A 25,369-nucleotide genomic window follows, 5' to 3' on the forward strand; every position below is an offset into this window, starting at 1 on the left:
AATTTTGCCAGCAGGGCAGCTGGCTGCGCGTGCCCCAACCTGCGAAGTCGAAGGCTTGTTTAGATCATGGCGGAAAGACAGGTTTAGATTTGAACGGCGTTTAACATTCCTCTCATTTTGGTGTAGCACACACCTTACGCCATGAAGAAATTTTTCAAAGGTTTGGGGAAAAAATCACAATCTAAAGGATTATCCCCAGGCCCTTCTCCTGCTCTATCAAGGCGCGCAGGAGCTACAGCAGCTGTAATCGGCTACGATGTGAAGGAAAAAGAGCTTGGCAAGCTTCACAAGGCGGCGTGGACAGGCGACGTCGCTAAGGTGAAACAGCTTGCAAAGAAGGACCCGAGCCCTTTAGACAAAGAAAAACAGGTAGATTTGAACAGATTTGAGATATTTTGCATTTGAAGCATGTCTATCACTACTTCAAAAATAAATGAATTTATAGGAACGTCTAATGACGTGGCCGTGTATTTGGTGTATGCCTACCGCCGGTAGTACCGTCTTGCTCTCTTATAATTAGATGTTGTATCGTGTATGCCAGCTGCAGATACCACTGTCAGAGGCCAATTTTTGAAGAGTTGAAACTATTGTTATATCAGAGAATGTCAAACGTGCAAGATAAAAGGAAAGTCATCACCCTGCAATTTGTCAGTGTCCGGGGGCTGTTTCTCAAAGGTATCATACACTGACATGTATGTATGGGAGTTGTAGTCCGAGATACCTAAGATGTTATGTTTGACAAAAATTTTGATTGGCCAAGGATTGCCCTAAGCCACCATCAGAACGCGTTCTATTTAAAAACCTGATGCACATGCTGTGGCACTTTCACGACGTTTGGGACAAAAATTACCCTTCAAATACATCTCTACAACATGAAGTTAGTAGACAGCTATGTTCCGTATGTTTTTGTCCGTTGATTTATGGCAAGCACTCTGTCAGTCAGTTATTTCTTAGGCCGCTGAGATTCCTTGGTGATGCTCAAAGTGACTGGTTGTGCTGACAACCTCAACATATATGACAAGGGCAGGTAACTGCCTTCAGTTTTTTAAATGCATTGGACTCTGACATTGTTTGGGGCCAGGTGGACATGCTAAGTGAGAGGTTGGGAAGAAAACGTTCCACCACCCACGGGCCATCAGTGGCATTTAGCGATGGAGTCGTAGAGGTAAGCCATAAGCCATGTTTAAAAATGGCTTGCTCTTACCTCAGTTAGATGTAGCTCACACATGCAACATTCCTGCTACCATGCAATTGTGACCTGGTCATTGCTGAAGGCACAGCCATTTTGCATCATGGGTCTTGTTAGAGTTCTTGTTTCTAGAAAAAATAGATATCTTGAAAGTAGCAATTTTGGAAAGTGGTATTGTGAAAGTTCATTTGGTATAAGCCAAGGTTTGGTTGGCTTAGTGTTCGTCGAAGAGTACTAGGTTGGGTGTTGTGTCAGGGTCAACAAACAAACTTTGTGATGGGCATAGATGCAAGTTGTGAAGATGGGTAAATAAAGCACTTGCGTAAAACTTCTAAAAGTTAAATACATGTAATGATGTTTGTTCTTTTCAGAACTCCTCTTCACCTGGCATGTGTAAGTGGTCACATTGAGGTGGTCAAAGAGCTCCTGGAATGGAAGGCTAAGACAAACATTGGCGATAATGAGGGTAAAACACCATTGATGAGGGTAAGCTGACCAATGGCAGTAGATCTGTTGTTATCCCTTGACTTGCATTTTTAACTTACTTAACAGATTCAACTTTCCAGGACTGTCATAAAGTGATTGATTTATTTGGTGTTTAACATACTCAAGGACATTCTCATACTTTAAATCAAAAGTGATTAGATTCATGGGTAAAGGAAGCCATGAGTGCTCTTTGCCAGGCTTTTCAACATGTATGGCTTTGCAATAATGATGCCAAGGAGGAAATCTTTTCCGGGAAGAATGTTTTTCTAAGAATCTGAGGCCATCTAAGCACTGTAAGCAGGGCAGCTGCTTGTCACCATGAAAGCTCAGGACGTCAAAGTTTTCAAAAAGGCGGAGCTGCTGAAACGAAAAAAATACATGTATATACAGTTTCTCTAGCAATGGTGAAAACGTACTGATGCATGTATGGAAATGGAGAAATGTTGCAGTTGACATTTGATTCATATATTCAGCCATTTTTTGTTTTAGCTGACTGTCCATAGTATGTGCCCTTGTGTATGTGATGTATGCATATTCATGATTGTTATAAGGTATATATGTTACTACACCCCCTCAATCAGAATGACTACATATGGTCAGGTTTATTGATATATGCTCATAGCAGTATTGCATGGTGCTGAATGTTTAAAGGGAGCTAACCCACAAATGTCTGTGTTCTTAATAATCAGTCATGAATATTTTATGTCCCAAGACTTGCGTGTTAATTAAGTAAGGTGAAAGAAATAAATGTTGACTGAAACACCTGCTTAAAAAATACCCTAGATAAATACCCTAATATTTCCAGTGTATTTGCTTTTTTTCATGACATGCTACATGTAAGTAAAGTTAAAATGTCAATAAATCCTTGACAGGCTAAATGTGTCACAACAAAATTTAAAGTATGTTATTGTTGCTTTTATCTGTTAAACAAAAGCGACTCTTAGAGAATTTATGATCATAGTAAACATGGACACAATAATATTACAAGCAAATAGAAGAAACATACCTGTAGAAGATTTGTATAGAACTTTCTCATCATATTTCCATGTATTGCTAGGTTTTTGAATGTTAATTGTTGTATTTTGTAGGCTGTAGAATGCCGGCGTGAAGAATGTGTGCGGTTAATGATACATGATGTGGACGTGAACGTGAAGGATGTGCGTGGGGACACCGCTCTCCACTTGGCTGTCCGAGAGGGCAGCATCAACATCACCGAGCTCTTGATCAAGGAAAGAGCCGACGTCAACCCTGTTAATAAGGTAAGTGCACTCAGGTATGGCACACAGAAATTTGTACTGTGTTATTAATATAGACATTAATATACTAACAGGTCTGTCAGCAACCTGCGGATGGTAGTGGGTTTCCCCTGGGTTCTGCCCGGTTTCCACCCACCATAATGCTGGCCGCCGTCGTATAAGTGAAATATTCTTGAGTACGGCGTAAAACACCAATCAAATAAATAAATAAATAAATAAATATACTAACAACAGGCTGACTTTTTCTGTGTACAGTGTAGACTAACATACATGGAGATATATGTATTCAAGGCACTGGTGGCACTCCCTAGATATGACATGGTGTGGGTATAAATGCTAAATTTTTTCACTTCTCACGTGTAGCAATAATTTTTTCTTTTCTGCTTGACAGAATATTTCTCCATGTGTACACAATTGTTTTGGTGGCTAAACCTTATGTCTCTTAAAAATAAATATAGTACTGCAGATAAGAAATATTAAATGCTGTCTTGTTTTACTTGTTGAATTTTTACATTGAAATTACCTGTCCAGGTTTGGACCCATGTACAATGTAATCAGTACAGATATTATCAATGTAATGTACAAACGGCTTTAAGATCATCCCCAAGACTATTTGGTCCAGTGTTATAAGTATAAGCAAATGTAGTAAAAAATTGCATCAACCACAGGGATTACTAATGCAGAAATGTACATGTTCATGGAAATACAAAACATGCAGTGATGGTCATTGTGGCTTTCATTATGTTGTACAAGAATTAATGAGTTTGTGGACTAATGTGCCAGAATGGTTGCATGTTACAGGCTGGATGTACGCCCTTACACCTGGCTGTTCTTGGTAAACGTGAACAGATTGCTCACATACTACTGCAAGAGGGAGCAGATGTGGAGAGCAAAGATAGCAATGAAAGGTAACTGAAATAATGATGTGCAAACAGTGAGTTAAAAGTAGAGTAAGATGAGTTGTCACCATCATCAAAAGAAAATGGGTTCAAGTACAGCTCATTCTAGCTTCCGCTCCAGCTCTCGGTGAGACGGTCTTCCAACAACATGTGGATGGTTGTGGGTTTCCACCTGGCTCTGTCATATTTCCTCCCACCATAATGCCGTCGTATAAAGTGAAATATTCTTGAGTATGGCGTAAAACACCAATCAAATAAATAAATAAATCAAAAGAAAATGGCAACTCCAGAAGATTTTATGTCCTCTAACAATTCAGTTTCCATGATAAAATTGTATTTTTCATGTTGGCCAATAAGTACAGCTATTTATAAATGTATGTGTGTAGATTGTATGGTTTTGTGATGTATCGTAATATGCGAAAATCGTTTTAAAACTGGAAAAGTGATTATGTTTAATGTAGGCCATTCCAGTTTTCTGTACTTGCTCTAGTCCATAACTATTTTGTTCAAACAAGTTAAATATCGGCAGTTGTTTTCACTTTACCAGGACGCCACTGATGCTTGCCTGTCAGGATGGGAACATGTCCATGGTCAAACTCCTCCTGCAGAGTAATGCAGACACAGACGTAAAGGACATCAAAGGTCAGCAAGTATACATGTACATTCATGAGCAAAGGTTTCTATACAATGGGCAAGGATTTGCATGCACCATGATGCCTATTTCGAAATAAGACTTTGTAGTAGGAAGTCATCCAGAATTGCATTCAAGCTCCTAAAGGATCTAACCTGTGGTAAGTGATTAGGGGGCTCTCCATGGCCAAGGTGGTTATCATGCCAGCGTGGTAGAATGACCCAGGAGCCTCTCACTCTCAATGCGGTTGCTGTGTTTAAGTTCAGCTCTTGCTGGCTTCCTCTAGCCTGTGGGTCTTTGCATCACAGCTTTACAACATACAAATAATGTCAAACTAATATAATACGTAGAGTGACCCAAAATTTAACATTTCTTGTATTCTTCATACAGTTTTTAACCATGACCTTATTATGAAGTTGGGGCCTCTGTGGCTCAGTTGGTTAGCGCGCCACCGCTGACCCAGGAGCCTTTCACCAATGCGGTTGCTGTGAGTTCAAGTCCAGCTCGTGCTGGCTTCCTCTCCGGCCGTACATGGGAAGACATGTCAGCAACCTGTGGATGGTGGTGGGTTTTCCCCAGGCTCTGCCCGGTTTCCTCCCACCATAATGCTGGCCACTGTCATTTAAGTGAAATATTCTTGAGTACAGCGAAATGCACCAATCAAATAAATAAATAAATATTATGAAGTTGTAAACTGTGAAAGAAAGATGGAAGAGAAAGAAAGTGCAACTAGTTAATTCCAAATTATACTTTTCTCTGTAGGTTGGTCAGCAGATGACATTGCTGTCATGCAGGGTCATCATTCATGCTCTCAGCTGATCACTGACCACACCTACCAGCATAAGCGGCCAACCAGTGCCAGCAGTACCCCACGCTCTGGTGCTTCTGTGTTTGGTGGGAGCACGCAGAACACACCTCGACAAGAGTCTACCTCTATCGGCTTTGGGGCACCTGTAGCAGACATGGCAGGTAAAGGCCTGCAGTGAGCGAATCATGGACGTTCGTCTATTTGTCATTGTGTCCATGTTCCCTTGAGAACAGAAAAATATGAAAAATAATGCAAATACTCTCATTAATGATTCCATAGTTGTGTGGTCATTATACAAGTATTAATATGCACAGGTTAAATGCAAAGTTTTCTTCTCCATTTAAAACTTTCAGTTGACCTAAAGTGTAAAACTTCCATTTGGCTCATCAAACATGTTAGATGGTAAATCCATACAGAAGGTGTATTTGATAAAGTTTGTAGGTTGATGGTTTAAACCTTAGAAAAACTATTTCAGATGATGACTCTGGAGATGAAACTGTTAGCAGAGCATCCGGGGGTGCAGGTGGGGGGTACGACTCCTGGAACAGTGACACAGACTTAAGCCTGGCTACAGATGACAAGAAAAGGGTTAGTCTTGTCATTTTCTTGTTGAGCCTTTGCATTATTGTGATATTTTTTAAAGATTGTAATTTTGCTAACAGTATCGTAATGGCAGAAATTTAAACATTATGACAAGTGTGCTGTCACTTTGTTTTGGTTTCCTGAGGACATCATGGCTGTTGGAAGTCAGCCACCTTCCTAGTATGTTTTAGAGTCTAAATGCTATTGCTCAGGAAAAGAGTTTCATGCCTAATGCCTTATGCTTCTGAGCAGATTTGTTCTCTTAGAAGGTATATCTTCTGGATATTTGTGTGCTTTTATCCCCCCTCAGCCAAGTTAAGGGGGTGTACTGGAATCACCCTGTTTATTCCTCTGTCCGATTTTGCCCATGCATCTCCTCCAAAATTAATGCTCTGTGTTGATTTTGTTGAAACGTGCCTTACATCTTACCTATCATCTGAACTTACCGCATGCTGAAGTTTGATTACAATTAGGTAATTATTTTCATATTTCCTCCCATTTAGGACATTTAGCGTAATAGTGCTTTTCCATGTATTCCGATTTTGTCAGTGCAGTGTACTCTTCCTAAAGGACTGAACCTATTTCCATGAAACTTAGCAGACATCTTCGCTATCATCACATATATATACAATCATGCTTAAGTTTAGTTACAATTGGGTACCAATTGTTAGACATGGCATTTTTTTTTTCTTGATATCTGTATAATCTCTCAATCTATGTCTTAAATTGCTGCCAATCCAGGAGGAGGAAGTTGAGGAAGAAGTTGAGGTATATTTTGTGGCTGTTTTGTGGCCGTTTCTGGATGATGTGCATGTATTTGTCACCTCAACACTGTGTTTTAGGCCAGGATTAGTAGAGTGTACAACCCCTTTGCAGTATCATTCGCTTTATTTTCCACTTTTGGACACTACACTAGACCAGGTCAGGCTTGCATGTGGTTCACAATTTCACTTGACCCAAACCAAATTCGGCAGGTGTTTAAACAAGTTTGATACAAAATATATGGATGAAAGTGCCACCACCAGTCAAGATGAGATGAGCGTCAGCTGGCTTTTTCTCTTGTTTAATATGAATATATGCACACTGGGTAAACACCTCTTACTGTGGAAGGATTGTGGTTCACTGAATATGCCTTGTGTTCACAGCAAATCAGAATTTGATGATGTCTATTTCTTTTCACTATTTGAGCATTTTTAGTGTTTCTTTTATAGAAATATGCTGTTTTTTTATCATCCTACATATACTTTTGTTACAGAGAATTTACAAAATATATTTCCATTTAGCAAAGTAGAGGACTTTTTAAAAATTTTTATGAATTCCTATTCTGTAGATTAATTGCTCAGATAAGGTATGATTATTATATAATAATAAAAAATGGAAAACATCAAGGAAAACTTGTACGTGTATCAAAAGGTTTTTGACTGAATAAAGCATTTGTTTCTCCTCAGGGAGGCCCAAAAGTGAACTTGTCAAAGATGGTAAAGAATATGTCGGAGAGTGATGACATGGGTAAGTGGAGTGATGTTCAGTTATGGCCGCCACATCTGTCAACATTACAATTTGCATACAAACTATGTTACATTGTAAATTAATGTGTGAAACTGTCCAATATCCATAACTGAAACAAATTAAATTTGATTTTAGTCTACCTCTCACTAGGTTCTCAATGGCTCTGACTGGCTTATGTGGCTAAAGCGTAAGTTTCAACACAGCTGATCAACACTGTCTTGGCAAAGTGTGGTGGTGTACTTCTACCACTGATGAACATGACCACAGTCTAGGAGAGAAAGATTTTAGTACTGTTTTAAATACAAAATCAAATAAGTTAAATATATTGTTACACAGAAACCCCAAGAAGTGGTGCCATTCCTGAGGAGGAAGAGACAAATGGTGAAAGATCAAAGGCTAAAGTTGAATCTCAGGACTCGTTCCAGTCCCAAAATTCCCTGCAAGACCAGTGGTCAGATCAAGAATCACCGCTGGCCCGTAAACGATCAGCCACTCGTGTGTCCTTCAAACGCGATGAAGAACTCTCACAAGTCCACAATATTGTAAGCAGGTTTGACGGATGGGGACAACAAATGAAACAGCTAAAGAATAAATCTTAAGTAGCCTTTTTAGCTCGCCTGTATTATTTACAGGCATATCTTAGGTCATACCCTGGTTGTCAGCATCCAGTAACAGGGAAGGCTGTGTTAAAGTTAATGTTAGGATTATATTTCAAAAAGAACTGCATATATTGAGCTAAGGTTTGCAAACATGTAGAGCACAATAACTCGAGGGTGATGTTCCATTGTTCGTGCCCTGTGTGCATATTAACAACTGTAAATTATAAAATGCATGATTTAGTGTAATAGTGTATTAGAATAAGAGTACTAATGTAAAATCACATATAATTTAATTTTTTGATTTTATTCCGGCTTGTCAGCCTGCTTTATTGACCTCTAGCAAAAAAGAGCAATCAGTTAGTGAAAAGTCGATTAAAGTCATTAATTTATAGTGCCATTTATTTGTAACTAATTTATTGCTAATCGCATGAAATTGTACCAATACAAGATTTTGTCACCCACTTACAAGAATTCCAACAAATTGCAAGCGATTTACTGTAATTTTTTCATAGAACTCTGTCTGTGGACACCAGTTTAAATCAGGAGGTATGTCAGGTACCTGGTGAAGTTGGTGGTTCGATGGTTCACCCCAGGCAGTCCAGTTTCCTCCATCCATAAACCTCGCTGCTGTCATATATGTGAAAAATTCGTAAAACCAGTATCATAAATACTGTTATTTGTTTTATGTGTACAGAGTGCTCAGGATGAGGAAAGTTCAGATATGGAGCCACAGCAGAGAATATTAAACAACGGACAGCCAGAGGTAAGCAGATTTACGGAAGGGAAAGATACATGTATATATGGTTATATCATGATTAGCCAATCATCACTGTTGCATTCCATCCAATGGCTCTAATGTTACGTCGGAATGATTTATTAGACATTAGTTAAGTTCAGATCAGAACTTTGTGGTTCATGTTTTTACCAGCAGTGACGAAGGGAGAACTTCATGTAGGTTTACATAAAGTTGGTAGCACAAAGCACATCGTACGAGACTGAATACACATTTTTACGTATTTTCATCTTCAGTTTGTAAAACCATTTATGAGTAGCTGTGACAGTTGTCAGAGCAAAATAATTCAATTTCTATAAAGGAAATATGTAGCGTAATACATTATAAAGTTCTTACATGAAGGTAGTGTATGTGGTTGTTATATAAAGTGAAATAGATGTTATGTAAATTAATGTTTTATTGCAGATTGTTAGTGGTTACACATCTTCCGCTTCAGCATCGCCATCAAAACAAACACCTGAAATGTCACAGGAAAAGATGAGAGGTATGTAATGACTGCAACATATAAAATATAACATATACATAAAAAATGACCTGTTATGGTGCAATAAAGTTTTCTGATTAATTCAGGTTCCCATTTTTGAAACAAATACACTGCTTCCTCGAAATATTGCCCTCACCCAGACCCAAAAGAGTCACTTCATGTTTTGAACAAATTTGCAAAAAGTCCAGTCCAGACAAGGAGGATAATTTGTAATGGCTGGAATCTGAATGTGACTGAAAACATCTGTATGATACAAAATGTACAAAAAAATTTTAGGTAGGTAATTGTGTTGAGTTACACAGTTTGATAAAATATATCAATTATAAAACCAAAATACTTGGATCTCTTGTAATAGTTTTCAAATAATGGAAACATTGTCAGGTGATTTACTGTGCCAAGCATTACTGAATGCATGATTGTATTATCTGTGAGTCGAGAGTCTTTGAGAAAGGCAACCTTTAGACCTGCATGACAAGAGTATATCAAGAATGCCTTATTTTGTTTTATAGAATAGTTTATTTTTTTAAGAGAACAAACCTGAGTCCATAATACCTTGACAGTGCATAAGAAAATAAAGATATCAGCGACACATTGTTAAAACGCTGGACTGGTGACGAAAAATCTGTCGCTCAAAATAAACACAAAGGAGGATTCTTGCCAAATCATTGTAGGTGCTTACTCCAAAATATATATATTTCCATTTTTATTGACATAACAAGGGAACAGGTTGATAAAGTTTTTCAACCAAGTTCCCACCACTCAAACAGGCAAGTTTCTCGTGGCAATTTGAAAGAAACTCTCCACCATTCAGTATTTTAGTAAATGTACTGTAAACTAAATGCTCCATATGGCGAGTGCAATATACCAAGAGAATTCATAATTATGCGCAGAACATGCAGGGAGGAGGGGGACACCACACCATCTCATTAATTTGGATTTCGCGGTAAATCGCGGTAAAATGCGTGTAAATTCGAGGGACCAGTGTATGTCATTGAAATTTCTTGTAATTGTAAAAGCGCTATGCCATTAGTGCACCTAGTGATTGCTCCATTTACTGACAAGGCTGTGCTGTGGAACGCTGTGCATGACACTGCATGAGTGATGGTCCAATCATACCTGTGTCCTGAACTTTGTATGGTTGTGCCACAATACAATGACGATTCCACCTGACCTGTATTCTAGATGTTATCCATAGTGTATGTATGCACCCATCGCCACAGTTTGAAGTGAGCATGGGGTGGTGTTATGTGAACTAATGGTTGTCCCATGTCTGCTTCTCTCCCTGTCTGTACCAGGCCAAGAAACCAACCATGGTATGCCCCTTTGTTTTGTTCTTGTTTGCTGTGTGTTTCTCTTTTCATTGTCTCTCAGTTGTTATGTTAAACATTATGTGTCCATAGTTACATAGTTAACATACAAGTAAACCAGGCATTTTATGGTGTAAATAACTCTATCTAGATTGCAAGTGGTTGGATCAATGATATTTTTGTTATTAAGTAGACCTTTATAAATATTTAACTGCTATAATAAGTTTCTTGTTGGTGTTCATTAGCACTTGCTAGAAATTGTAATGTGACATGGCACAAAACATTAGAATTCTATTGCAATGGTAAGTTTGTGTTCCTTGTTGCACTTAAAAAACATTTCTTTCATTTGTGTTATCATGCGTCTCTGAAGAATATCTAACTTATACGAGGACAGTTCAGAAAATGAATGTTTAAAAAAATTGTTCATCAAGGCGTTTTAACCGTATTTTGTGTGTGTTGTGCCTTCATTCTTAGTTCTCAACAGAGATAGCTTGGTAAATCATGTTGGATGAGGCATTTGAAGGATTCAGATGCATATGTACACGTATGAATAAATGTATTGATCTAAAATATTTCTCATTCTCATGCCAACGTAAAAGCCATTTGATGGTTTGTTATTTGGAAAAGAATAACGAAGACTATTTGATACCAGTACACTGCATAAAATAAATCTTAAAAAAATGCAAAAATGTCTTGTAGGTTAGTAAATTTCACTGTTTTCATTTTGAAAATATCTGAAAATTATTTCATACATGAACATGCATTTAATTGTTATCGTATTGAAAAGCATGAAATTATTGATGATAATAATATCTTCTCACTATGTTAAAACTTTGTATCAGTAACATTTTCTAGGGTTTTGTTAGTATTTCTAGATTATCCTATACATTGCTGAGATGTGTAGTTAATTATGTGTGGTTTCTAGATTTAAATATTTTAATTTAACAATTTGAATTATTTTTGAAATTGATGTGAACATTGAAAATTATTGCATCTAGCCTGCTGTCATATCTTTAAGTTTCCATATTACTTAGCTGTGAGAATCTGAATCAGAAGAAGTCATTTCAATCCAGTTGAATTAATTTTAGTAAATGCATACGTTTACTTATAAGCATGATGCAAATGATTTGTGCTTTCTTATTCTTCAGAGATTTATCACATATTAATAGAGATATATACATGTATTAGTTAAATATTTATGCTCAGTTCGTTATGTTTCAAACCTAGAATAAAATGAATATGATAGTAATTGATATAAATGGCATTAACACTGATGAAAGGTTTTTAGTTTTCTATGACATGTTTCATGTTACTAAATTTACATGGATGTAATTGTGTGACTTTAATGTTGTGACTTTTTACCTGAGATTGTGTGGCTCTAGTCTTGTGTATGAATACAGCTGTATTTGTCCTACTAGTTTTCTGTAGGTTTATCTGAAATTCCTTGACTTTGCAGCCCTGATGGAAGAGTTGGGTATTAGCGATGCTGACGACATCAGCGATGTGGAGTTCAGCGAGGAGGTGTCTATAGCTGAGGGAAACAAGCAAGCTGTAGACCAGGAGGATGGTGGGGAGAATGCACCCAGGCCAGGTATCCTCAAGAACTGGAAACAGGTAGGCGTTACCTTAATATGAGGTGTCAGTTTGTAACCTGCCAAAGGCTGTTCAGACATGTTAATTCCTCATAAGTATTTTGGCAAAAGTACATCTGTGTTTAAAATTAAGACAATCAATTTTTTAAAAAATGACATGATTTGGAAATCTTGTAAAAGAGGACCTAAATCGATTTGATATCTTAAGTAAAAGCAGGTACATAAGCAAATGGACTCTCTTTAGAGATTCTCAAGAAATAACGTCCATTTTATTGTCAGAGAGAAACAAGAGTTACAGCTTCAAGTTGAGGAATTAAGGTGCCTGTCAGCAGGTAGTTGCATTCTTCTGTGGTTTTGCATTGTTCACACATTGTTCAGTTGCCTGCCTTTGTGCGTCAGATGCCTGGATAATCTGCCAGGGATGTCATTGTAACTGTGAATACATATAAATGTCATCGCATCTTGTGTGTCAGCCGCCCAATCTAGCCGCAGCATTTGAGGAGGATGATGATGGTCCTGATCACAGGCATGGTGGAGAAGACACCCTTAGTGGAGAGATCAGCGACCAGCAAATGGTCGCGGACTACAGTGATGACACATATGAAAAGTTTCTCATGGACAGTGTGGACGATGACGATGGTGGGAATTACAGCTTTCATAATCACAGTGGACATAATGATGACGTATACCACCACCACGAAAACAGTGGCTACACAGAGGAGTATGATCAGTACAGCAGGGACCATGAACACAGTGACAGCTACAGCATAAGTGGGGCCGACCACCCAGCTTATGGGCAGGGTCAGTACCCAGATGATCAGTACAGTCACTACACAGAGGAGGTGGATCAGTACGCAGAGGGCAGGGACAAAAGCTTCCAGGATTATGACGACTTGTGTAATGATCAGAGCGATGAGCTAGGCTATCAAGGCCATGGCTATGGGAGTCAGCAAGGCAGGGAACAGAGAAGTGTCTATGAGCAGAAGATGAGTGCTTATCAGGAGTCACATGAAATAAAACAGCAGACTCATAGCCCTCTACGGCAGCTCGACCGCACAAAATGTATCAGCGGTCTGAATGAGAATGAACATACCGAGGTTCACCAGGTGAGAATGTTATCCTGGCCAGACCACACCTTACCTTACCTTACCTGGAGTCTGTACCTGTTCAAAATGACATGATGTTCTAACAACTGTTGGAGGGTATTGTCACAGATGCACCTATCACCAAACATCTTGGAAGAACTAACACCTTGGAACACCTTGATGAATATTCGAAGACCTATCTAACAACCACTGATAAAACCTGTCACCCCTAATTCCTCTGAAATCATTGGATTTGGCTGTTCTTTTCTGATTGATTTTGTAACCCAGTGCTGTTGTGAGTTACTTTCTAACTATATGTACATATAGTATGTGGTTTTTTTTACAGATTTTGTGTGTAGAAATGTTGTGAAAGTTACTACATATTGTTCTTTATGACTGTGTTTGTGTGTATTATCCAACAAATCATTTATAGAAGTGTTGAATTTCTTTCAGTTGGAATGTAATTTAACAATATTAGCGACAAGGTTTGCATACATAAAATATAGCTTACTTATCACAGGGGATTAACGTTCAGTAGCAACATATCCAGCATATTGCGAATATCTGAATTTTCTGAAACACTAAGAACACCTGAACATGTAAGCAACATTACAATAAGCTTAGCTCATTATTATTTACTTTTTCTCGTTTGCAAATACTTTCTGTGAATGTGTTTTTTAATCTTTTTATTTATTTATTTTTTGGGCGGTGTGTGCATGTGTGAGGTTTATGGCTGAGTTTCACTCTTTATTCGCAGCTGGGTTACACAGATGAGACGGAAATTGATGACTATGTTATTCCAGTAAAACTGAAAAGGGCAAAGGTGCTTATTTCTGGAAATTTTACAATCTTATGCTTGATGTGCTAGTCTGTAATAGTGTGATAGTTTGCGTGTACTAGATAGTAGCCATGGTAAATACACTGCATATTAAGTCTCAATTCTACAGACCACAGCATTGTACTTGACACTTTTCTGCTTCACTCTCGTTATTCAAAGTTAAACACTGTATCATTTTTTGTGTCTTAACTCTACTATATTTAGCTTGTAGTGTGCTGCATTGTGTGGTTTTCATTTTCAAAGAAATTATTACATGTCTTGTTTCTTCATTTGTTTGTTAACATTCAATGTAAATGGCAAGATCCAGTGCTTTTTTCTGAATGATTTCATGCATCAGTACATTTAAATTTTATATAGTATCTATATATTCAAACAACAAGTAGGTTTAAATCTTAGGCAACATCAAATACATTAATATGTTTGAAGCAACATGCAATACATTAATATGTTTGAGGCAACATTAGACACATTGATATGTTTGATGCAACATTCAACACATTGATATGTTTGAGGCAGTGTTCGATACATTGATATGTTTGAAGAAATGTTCGATACATTGATATGTTTGAGGCAACATTCGACACATTGATATGTTTGAGGCAGTGTTCGATACATTGATATGTTTGAGGCAACATTCGATACATTGATATGTTTGATGCAACATTCGACACATTGATATGTTTGAGGCAGTGTTCGATACATTGATATGTTTGAGGCAGTGTTTGATACATTGATATGTTTGAGGATACATTGATATGTTTGAGGGAACATTCGATACATTGATATGTTTGAGGCAACATTCGATACATTGATATGTTTGAGGCAACATTCGACACATTGATATGTTTGAGGAAATGTTCGATACATTTATATGTTTGAGGCAGTGTTCGATACATTGATATGTTTGAGGCAATATTCGATGCATTTTCATTCAAGCAGTAAACATTTTTTGAATAATGATAACTGTAATTCACTATTAACATAATCATACATATACCTATAGAGCAAATTTATCACTTTTAAATCATTTTACATGATGAAAGTCCAAGACAAACTGTCAGTTATTCAAAGTACAGCAGGAATTTGTACATTTGGTTGTATGACGCATCCAGTTCACTTGGTCGCTTTATCATTCCTGGATAAAGTTGGCCTTGCTAGCTAATGTGAGGGGAAGAAGTTTGTATCGCTGCTGGTGCATAAACTGTGGACCAAGGTCTAACTGATTGGAAGCAGAGAATTGATTTGAATTGAACAGGTTTAGCCAGGGGGTATCTCAGTGTCTTTGAGATTTTTATTCATATTTTGTTGATTTGTAGCTAAATCTATGGATGTATTTGACATAGGAACATGCACATGTTACAAAAATATCAATCAATGTACATTTGAAACTGAATTTGGCTAAATTAACAGCTGTCTCTAGTGTCATGGATCTTGCATATCATACGTTTCATCTAACCTTGTGTTGCAGCTCCCATGTTGTGTTTTTGATGTTAACAAAAGTTTTTTGTAAAGCACTACATCCTGATGCCGTTGCTAAGTACTTAAGTTACACTATGCCTGGAGTGTTTATATCGGCCCCGGTAAAATGTAACGTCACAGATTTAGTCCTTTCATTGGCATGTTTCTAAGCGCTGCTGTTGTGTCTTATGATTGGCTGTACTGATAACATACATATGCACATTAAAAGCGTATATATAATGTTTTTAGTTTTTGCACCAGTATGACATAGTGAAGGATACTAGAATCCCTTGGGTGAAATTTTTTTGACAAATTTTTGAAAAAGTGGAGTTTGGAGAACATCGAGTACTGTAAATTTTAAATCTGACATTCTTTAAATGTATTAAAAAGAAGTTTTAAAATCAATAAAAATATGCGAGGTAATTGTATAAAATGCAGCATAAGTTTTCTGTCTGTTCTTTGGCCATTCTAAGATTTTTTTTAAATATTCCCCCCCCCGTGTAATGAACAAAAAGCCAGTAATATGTTATTTTGCAGAAAGTACATTGTGGATAAATGTGTACCCTAATATTCTGTTTTTAGTCTCTTGAAGAGATGGACGATAACAGCCATGACAATGGCCAGGATGATGTAAGTGTATATGTAGCTTTTAAGTACATCACTGCGTTTCTTCTTTGCTAAACTAATCAGAAGATGTTATTAATATCGGTTTGGGACCAACAAAATAATACAGTGGAAAAGATGTTATAGGTGGGTGTAATGAATACTAAGTGCATTTCATTGTACAAGTGTGTTCAAAGAATAAAACAGAGACTCATCATAAATTTTCGTCATAAGTCATTCAGACTGAATCTTCTGTATTTTTCCTCCCATAATCCTGAAGGCATCGCATTGTCATCATGCACATCTCAGAAAATTGCAGAGAAATTCAGATTTCTAACCAAATCAGTACGACGTTAAAACCCCAACCACTCGCACATTTTAACCATATCCATGATTTCTTCATAACACTGACTTCTGGTTAAGCCTACAGCATGCAAATCTGCTTTGTTGACATATTATTACATGATATATAGAAGCAGTGATATAGATATTCTGCTGTACAGTCTTCTTAATTGCTCATGTGTTGTGTTTGTAGAACTCTGAGTGGGACAGTGATGTGGAAGGCCTCCTTAGCCCTAGACAGACTCACATGTCCATGGCGAAGCAGGAGGTGGGTACAAACAAGGATCGTTGTAATTGTTCATGGGCGGATAAATGTGGTTGCTAAAAGACTAGAAAAGTGGCACTTGGCAGTTAGAGTGCTTTTGAACATCCTCCTAACTTTAGGGGAAGAGATTGCTAGAACCCCAATCAGATGATCTACATTTAGCACTGTGGCCTGTTACGCAAAGTTATTTCTCACCTTTGTCATAATTTAAAACCTCGTCACTATGCTTAGCTTCTGTTACTGAAAGTTGACGTTTTTTTGTTGTCGTCACAGCTTTAATTTCTAGGGTCCCAAAATATATTTTTTTCAAATTTAGACTAAAGTCAGAAATGGCTTTGTGAAACACCCCCTGTGCTTTAATCTTAGGTGCCCAGGAATTTTTACATTTTCATTTTGGTCTCTGACCTGGTGTCTGTAAGGCCCTGATTGTAAGTGTTTACATGTTTTGTTGGTAAGCCTATACTTGAGGAGCCTGATCTTGTTGGTGAGGAGAACCCAGTGAAACAGGTGGCTGGGCAGGAGGGCTTGGACCCCTCAGGTGGCATGGACAGTCTCACACAGGTAGACTTGTTGACAATTCCTCACATGATAGCCTGTGTGACTCATTGTGACTTTCCTCAAACATCACATTTTAGTATCACCTTAAACAGTAGACTAACTTGTACTTCTCACACTTACACCTGGCAAAGACTGTGTGTTTCTGCAATAATATGTTCACATGGTGCAACTGTAGCAATATCTGATCTACATGTATCATAGGTTTTCTTGGGTGTCTGCAAATGATTAGTTATTTTACTTCATGCAACAAAAATCGCCTGTTTGTGTATCATAAAATGTGAACTAAACATTTGGTTGGTTTGGTTCCTTTTTATGTAGTTATAAATGATATACATTTTGGGCCAGCATAAAGAACTCAGTGGACCAATTATACACCAATATGCAGTGGATTTTAGATATAGTAGATAACAGTAACTAATGTGATGTAATCAGGGATTGAATCTTAAATGTCTTCGCGGTGTGTGTGACATCTTTGCTGTGGTCGTATTGTTGCCTTTCTTGTTTCTCATTAACTGCTATTTGTTAAAACAGAAAATTCACAAGTCCTTAACAAAAGTATGATCTTTACTCGAAGTAAAACTTGTAAGCATAGTAATCTCAGTAAATGTTCTGTTACACTGCTTGAAATGATACAGAAAGGTTGAAGAATTTGTTACAAAAACATGTATGTCAGAAATGTACACTTATTTAATAGATTCAACCAGATTTACTGTATTTTGCCTAAAAGTTTGGCTGGTACTTCAACTTTTAAAACGCCTTAAAATGATACTGTTGGTGTCAAGACTTTTTCTAAGAAATATAATCAAACTTCCCAGAAAACTGTGAAGTGGCCATATTAGGTGGATGAATCAATCAAAATCAAGCAAATTGTGTCACTTGATAAAGAGAGCTAAATTTTAGGTGAAACACCATAATAATATATATTATTTGCCCCAGGTCAAACCTCTTGCTGATCACTGTTGCCTTGGTATGTGTTTTGAATTGTTAACAGTCACGTTTCATTTTAAAGTCTCTGATGAAATCTCCTTGTAATCTGTCATTTGTGTATTGAGTAGGAGTGGCTAGTTTTGGTTATATGAAAGTCAGTTTCCTGAAAGATGGTATAATATCTTCATTTGCATCTGTGTGCTACTTTCTGTTTCTAACAAAAAAAATTTTTCCATGGAAAAATCTCAAGTACGGACAGTGTCCCAGTTAATAAATTTTTGCCTCTTTAAGAACTTTTATTCTTGTGGTGCTTATCCACAGATGGCTTGTTGAATATAAGCTTGAACTATTTTTACAATATATTGTCACAGAATATTACCTTAGCTATACTAAATTGAGCTGAACTCCCAAGTCATAAGTACATGAAATAGATTTAATTGTGTTAACATATCTGTAGATAGTACTTTTCAGCATATTACATTAGCTTGTGATAAACACTGCTAAAAAGGTAGATTCATTTGCACTCTAAGATTAACCCTAGTACACATACATTGTAGTTCGGCTAGTCCATAACATGTAATTTTGGAAATGGGAATAAACATGATTTCGTCACAAAATTGTGGTTTTGCAAAAACGCCCATTACCTTCCTAGTGACCTACATTAAGCTTTTGGTGATAATGGTAAATGAACTATTATTTTCATGTGTTAATTACTCTCAGTTGTGGGTCAACTGTTTCTTGATTGTCTTTATATGGTTATTTTGTACATGTTTGCATTTCTCTCCACAGGACTCCGATTGGGACTCTACCGTTGACGCGGTCACACCAAGGAATCAAAAAGAACAGAATTACCAAGAAGTAAGTAATTATTACAGCCTAAACTAACTGTATTGAAAAAGGCTTGCACAAAATAAAAGACAGCTAAGCTGCACAAAAATTAATAGAACCAGCAGACTTTATTTTACAAAGTTTTATAAAACAAACAATACAAAGGTACTTACATCAACATCATATCCAGAACAACAACAATGGTAAAATCCATAGACATAACAGGTAACACAAGTATGCTCAAGACTCTGTACTTCCTGAAGGCAAATAAGAGCACAACGTAAGTCCACAGCAGGACTCAATATAATCTTCAAGTACAATATCAGTACACTTACAAAGTGCTCAGTACAAACAACTCACACAGGGAGTAATTCAAATGAAGCGAGCTGCTATGTGTTACACAGTACTAAGTTAAAAATTTGTGATGACAGTCAGCTGTTAAAGTGCTACACCACTAACTCTCCTAGCCTAAAGAACCACATTTCATGAATCACCAGCACACTCTGGAACTTTCTGCGCCAAACACTGGGGCACGGAAATACGTTAAACATAGGTTAGAGAGATTTTGTGTCGTGGTACATGCAGAAGGGCTGTGTACCTAACAGTAATCTCTTGTGAGCCATATAACCAGGGGTTTCAGGATAGCTGTTACACCCTCATGGCCAATCAGAATAATATCTCGGTAAATGATTAGATCTTGCTTAATCCAGTTGATCATTTGTGTAAAGTACACTGTAGAGTGCAATTTAAATACTATGATCTAATAAATATGTTTGGATAACAGAATTTGTCATTTATTTCTGTTCTAAGTGTAAATGTATTCAGAAGGTTGATATACTCAGGGATTAAACAAACCCCTACAATCTAAAGAATAACCTGTGTCTTTATTATAATTTGAACAAGAAACAAAGGCTTTGTTTATTTTAATTTAACTTTAAATTAGGAAAAATGGCTTAGTTTTTTGAATAACATGTAGAGCATCAGAAAGAATATGTAAGCAGTATGCATAACTATTTTCTAACTAACAAAACATTTAAAAACATTTAACATTTTAAAACGTTTTTTTTTTTGTCTAGTTCACAAATGAGGAAGAGGAAGGTCATTTTGAGGCCCTGACCACACAAGTTTCCATAGAACCAAGTGACCTTGACCTTCAGCTGGTGACACCTGTGCAGAGCACACCTGTGAAGACAAGGCCACAGAGGATGGCCCCAGGGCCTGGGGAAGAGGAGGATGAAGAGGAATCTGCATGGGACTCAGAGGTGCGTCATAATGATCCATGATGTTGAACAGACATTCATGATGCACAGATTAATGCTGGCTGCCATCGTAGAAGTGAAATATTTTTGAGTATGGCATAATATACCAATTTTTTTGTTTAAAAATTAGTCCTATTTTAATGGTGTATTTAAAGCCATTCATAACTCTAGGCCAAAAAGCCTGACATTTACAAGATGAACAATATCCTGTTGAAGGTAGACAGGTGGATTGTTTTATCACATTTTAAGCGTATTTCCATCCAGAAAAATGACAGAAACTCCATGTAGATGTAATACAATTGATTTTCATGTTTAGATCTATTATTTACCTAGATTACTTGAATCAAGGCATATAGGCTAGCATATGGATAATTTAGAACGAGAGAGAGAAATCAAATTGACATGTTTAAATTATAGTAATATTTACTGTATGTACTGTGTCTAATTTTTTTAAGGATGAGCTTTCCAACAGAGAGAAGAGTGCATCGTCACGGCGACCACCCCTCTCCACTCAGAAGCCAGTTCAGGATGATTTGGAGTCAGAGGAGGAGGAGTCAATCAGTGAATGGGAGGTTGACAGACAGCGACAGAAGGTACACCACAACAGCATATAGACCTCTGTGACACTGCTCTTTGGTTGTCAGCTATGCCAAATTTGGTCATTCCAAAATAAATACTGAAATCTGCAACTTTTACCGCTCCAATCAACTTTAGGAAAACAGTTTTTCATATTTTTTGCCATTTTAGCCAGAACTTGTATTCTTTAGTAATGATATGAGGAAACAGATTTACGAGTATTTCTGAAATGAATGTTTTAATTATCAAGGTGAATGTTCAGAACTTCTAAGGAATAATAAAATACATGTATCTTTCATGTATAAGAAGATTTCTTTCATTTAACAGTGTACTTCAGAATTATGCTGTAAAATTGAGCTGCACTATTGTAATAGCCATAAAGGAACAGATGAAGTCAAAACACAGAAAGAAATTTAAGCTCTTGTTCAGTGTTTTCCCGTGTTTGAATTCCACATCCATGCCTTTATTTTCGCAGGATAAACAGCAAGCTGAAGATGAAGAATATGAGAGACAGCAATTGCAACTGCAACATGAAGCTGAAGAAAGACAAAAAGAGCAAGAAACTGAACAACAAAGGCAAAATGAGGAAGCAGAACGACAAAGGCAAATGGAAGCTGAACGACAAAGGCAAATGGAAACAGAACAACAAAGGCAAAGAGAAGAAGCTGAACGACAAAAGCAGCAGGAAGAAGCTGAACGACAAAGACAATTGGAGCGAGAAGCAGAACAGCGAAAACAGATGGAGCAAGAAGAAGAGCGCCGTAGACAAATTGAGGAAGAAGCAGAACGACAAAGACACAGGAAAGATGCAGCAGAGAGACACAGACAAATGGAAGAAGAGGCAGAGCGGCAAAGAAAATGGGAAGAAGAAAAGAATCAAAGGGAGGCATCAATTGCTCAAGAGGCAGAGATAGAACTACAGGTACTTGTTTCATTTTATGTAAATAAGTTACACATGCTATGTCACAAAAATTGGCAATGTTTCATTGCATTCAGACAACACATTTTTCCTTTATGTTGTCATATGCTATGAATTTGTTGGCCTCAACCAGTTTGAGCCAGCAAGCTGAACCCTTACTCTTAAAGTTCATATCTGTGTTTCAGAGAGAGAGAGCGAATCAGAATTACCAGTCAGCTGGGCAAGATCTCTTTAATGTAAGTATTGCTGGTAACTGTGGTTTCAGTGTAGTGCATCACCTGTTCATAAATTGTGGACGTCTAAATTAATGTGAACTAATTCTTGCCCCTGTTTGATTGCGATTGTCGTTCATGAAATGGTTGTCCAGACTTTGTTTTTGCAAAACACTTCATCATTTTGAATTTCTGAAACTTAACTCACGACTTTACCATGATAAGTTACAGTTTTTGTTTTGCTAGAGCTATAAACTTGGAATTCTTATTCAGTATAAAAACTAAGATAAGCTGTTGTGACAGCGTTATTGTCGTTCTTTTTGTCATTACCCACTTTGAATTTTGTTGTTGTCACAGGTCGGTAGTGGTGATGTTATCAGTGACCAAGATACACGGGAATTACACAGGTGAGTGAATTTGTACATGGGATAGCTGAAGAAATCGTTGATAATCTCTCCACCCCACTGAAACTTCTATTGTTGTTGTCTGTGTGCTTCATGCACGAATTTTTCATTTTATTTTCTGTAGTTGTCTGTGTGCTTCATGCACGAATTTTTCATTTTATTTCCTGTCTTTGTCAGTGTGTGCTTCGGGCTTCGTGCTTGGGTGTATAAAATGCCCTGGTTGGTCAAGACAGGTGTTACACAAGCCTCATTGGTTAAGTATAAGTATTGATGACATCAGTATTTGTTTGTGTAAAGATAAGAATTGATGACATCAGTGTTTGTGTAAAGATAAGTATTGATGACATCAGTATTTGTAGGTGTAAAGATAAGTATTGATGACATCAGTATTTGTTGGTGTAAAGATAAGTATTGATGACATCAGTGTTTATGTAAAGATAAGTATTGATGACATCAGTATTTGTTTGTGTAAAGATAAGTATTGATGACATCAGTATTTGTAGGTGTAAAGATAAGTATTGATGACATCAGTATTTGTTGGTGTAAAGATAAGAATTGATAACATCAGTGTTTGTGTAAAGATAAGTATTGATGACATCAGTATTTGTTAGTGTAAAGATAAGTATTGATGACATCAGTGTTTGTGTAAAGATAAGTATTGATGACATCAGTATTTGTTTGTGTAAAGATAAGTATTGATGACATCAGTATTTGTAGGTTAAAGATAAGTATTGATGACATCAGTATTTGTTGGTGTAAAGATAAGTATTGATGACATCAGTATTTGTAAAGATAAGTATTGATGACATCAGTATTTGTAGGTGTAAAGATAAGTATTGATGACATCAGTATTTGTAGGTGTAAAGATAAGTATTGATGACATCAGTATTTGTTGGTGTAGAGATAAGTGTTGATGACATCAGTATTCATTGTTTTATTGGTGCTACTGTATGAACTTATATTTCTTGGAAAGGACAACCTTGTGTTTTAGTTTAAGAAATTAGGAAATAGAACTAACCAAGCTTCATCTGTATACAAATACAACTTTGGTTTTTGTCTGTCAAAACTATGGTCCAACTGTGCTGTCACACATCTGCTAATCACATTGTTCCAATTTTATACCTTGTGTAGAAGATATTCATGTATTAAGTTGGCTCTTTGCTTTCCTAATTATAAGCAGTGATTGTGAGTTTTAATTTGATTATTCCCAAGCATAAGAAAGCTACAGCCCGATGAAAAAGGAATAAATAAGTAAATAAATAATAAATAAATAAATGCCACATTAAGAGTATCTCCGCCATATTGTGGTAGTTACCATTTGAACAGGCTCACAGAAAAACGGCTACTATGATAATTTTCAGTAGTTTTGCTACATGTGCCTTATTCCCAACATATGATTGTTATCTTGGCCTTCATTTTATATATTTACACAAGAGTTATACATCTATATAAATATTGTGGTGGTATCAGACATGATTGTGGCACCTATAGTATCATGATCATATAAATAGTGTGGGTAATTCCAAAAATTCATTAATTAATTTCCATCAGTTTATACAAGGCTTTATATTCACATATTCAACATGAATATTATGAAAATTATATTGGGTTCCAGCATTACCCATTTATATTTTGACTACTGAACAGTTCTTAATGAATTGTATTTTTTTTTTTTTTTTTTTAATGGAATATTGCTCAGGATAGTAAGTCCTCCACCTTTGTGACAGATAAGTATTTCTCCGATGGCTGTGGAAAGTCCCAACATGCACACCAGTACCCACACAGCATGTGTTTTTTCTATCCAGTATGTATCTGTAGGATGGGAATATGGACCTTTGTAGTCTGTCTTTAACTTTTTATTGACCTGCCTAATAGTGGCATTTTCTAGGTAATTAGGTGGTAATCTGCTTGTCTCCCAGCATGGTTATCTGTTCACAGTGCATTATGTGAGAGTCTGTCTGGGTGCCTATTATCTACAGGTTCTGTTGAACAGAATTTGGCAACATGCCAGATTGTCTGAGGCATGATCTGATTCATGGGGTATTTGAAAAGGACAGTTTTGTTACTGGCAGTTCCACTGATGGATTGGTTGACGCATGGCCTTTGATCCCCCAGGGTGTTAGGTGTTTGGGTTTTACTATCTCTAATCCACTCAGGTACGCAGCTTGTGACACTGTTACAGGCTACAGGAGCCTTATGTGTCAGAGGCAAAGTTCATAGATAAGAACTACTTATTTCAGGTGTTACATTTTTGCACCCTTGACTGGTGTAATAATGTGGCTATGTACACATCGCGATCGTTGTAGAACGTGGCACCCACGCTGACTAAAAGAGGCCTCCCAGCAAATATTGTAAGGTGGATAGGCAGAAGGGTGATTTGGGCCTCAGCTTGAACAAAGTTGGTTGCTGGGGGTAGAGTATCTGGTGCTGTTTCAAGAACGTGAGGCCTGAAGCTATGTTTTCTCTGGGGACACAAAGCTCATGTGGCATGTTTAGGGATGATGGTTTCGCAGGGATGGATGGGTGCAGAGGATTCAACTATAGCTCTGCCAGCCACTTGTTTCTTCTGCAGTGAGTTTATAACTTTAAAACAAAAAAAAGGCTATAGCCTAAGTGTGTACACTTGTTGAATCAGGGTTATATCCTTAAGTCCTCACTTGATTTTGGAAATAATAATAAAAATGATGTACAAAAAGTATGCAGCCTTATCAGCAACACAGTGGTTTCACACATTATTTAAAATGTATGCATGCATGAAAAGGAAATCATTTTCAAGATGTAAACAATAGAAACGTAATTCCAAAAGGTAAGATTTTGATTGATTATATCTGATTTTTGTTATTTTTCTTTTTCTGGAGAAGTATTTTGAACACTTTAAATGTACAACAATAGAAGAATTTACAAAAGTCCTCATGTATTGTGAAAATGACATGTCTGAAACGTGGTGCATAGTTGCCGGA

General features: G+C 37.0%; 1 protein-coding gene across 5 annotated transcripts in view; it reads left to right on the forward strand.

Moving 5' to 3' along the window:
• Positions 1-1,584: 1,584 nt before the first annotated feature.
• Positions 1,585-25,369, forward strand: part of LOC135469721 (trichohyalin-like) — a 52,487-nt gene continuing 28,702 nt past the window's right edge. For 3 of the 5 annotated variants that reach the window (XM_064748283.1, XM_064748287.1, XM_064748284.1), the window contains exons 1-22: positions 1,585-1,675; positions 2,764-2,934; positions 3,733-3,839; positions 4,378-4,472; positions 5,224-5,430; positions 5,745-5,857; positions 6,593-6,619; positions 7,300-7,360; positions 7,697-7,902; positions 8,654-8,722; positions 9,158-9,236; positions 10,532-10,549; positions 12,000-12,157; positions 13,978-14,043; positions 16,099-16,146; positions 16,655-16,729; positions 19,001-19,069; positions 20,116-20,301; positions 20,754-20,891; positions 21,350-21,796; positions 21,979-22,029; positions 22,363-22,412. In XM_064748283.1, the coding sequence (XP_064604353.1) occupies positions 1,670-1,675; positions 2,764-2,934; positions 3,733-3,839; positions 4,378-4,472; positions 5,224-5,430; positions 5,745-5,857; positions 6,593-6,619; positions 7,300-7,360; positions 7,697-7,902; positions 8,654-8,722; positions 9,158-9,236; positions 10,532-10,549; positions 12,000-12,157; positions 13,978-14,043; positions 16,099-16,146; positions 16,655-16,729; positions 19,001-19,069; positions 20,116-20,301; positions 20,754-20,891; positions 21,350-21,796; positions 21,979-22,029; positions 22,363-22,412 (2,447 nt within the window). In that variant the 5' untranslated portion in view covers positions 1,585-1,669. The remainder of the gene's footprint in view (positions 1,676-2,763; positions 2,935-3,732; positions 3,840-4,377; positions 4,473-5,223; positions 5,431-5,744; positions 5,858-6,592; positions 6,620-7,299; positions 7,361-7,696; positions 7,903-8,653; positions 8,723-9,157; positions 9,237-10,531; positions 10,550-11,999; positions 12,158-13,977; positions 14,044-16,098; positions 16,147-16,654; positions 16,730-19,000; positions 19,070-20,115; positions 20,302-20,753; positions 20,892-21,349; positions 21,797-21,978; positions 22,030-22,362; positions 22,413-25,369) is intronic. The other 2 variants (XM_064748286.1, XM_064748285.1) reach the window with 2 other exon arrangements.

The sequence above is a fragment of the Liolophura sinensis genome, chromosome 7 (assembly GCF_032854445.1).
Source record: "Liolophura sinensis isolate JHLJ2023 chromosome 7, CUHK_Ljap_v2, whole genome shotgun sequence".
NCBI lineage: Eukaryota > Metazoa > Mollusca > Polyplacophora > Chitonida > Chitonidae > Liolophura > Liolophura sinensis.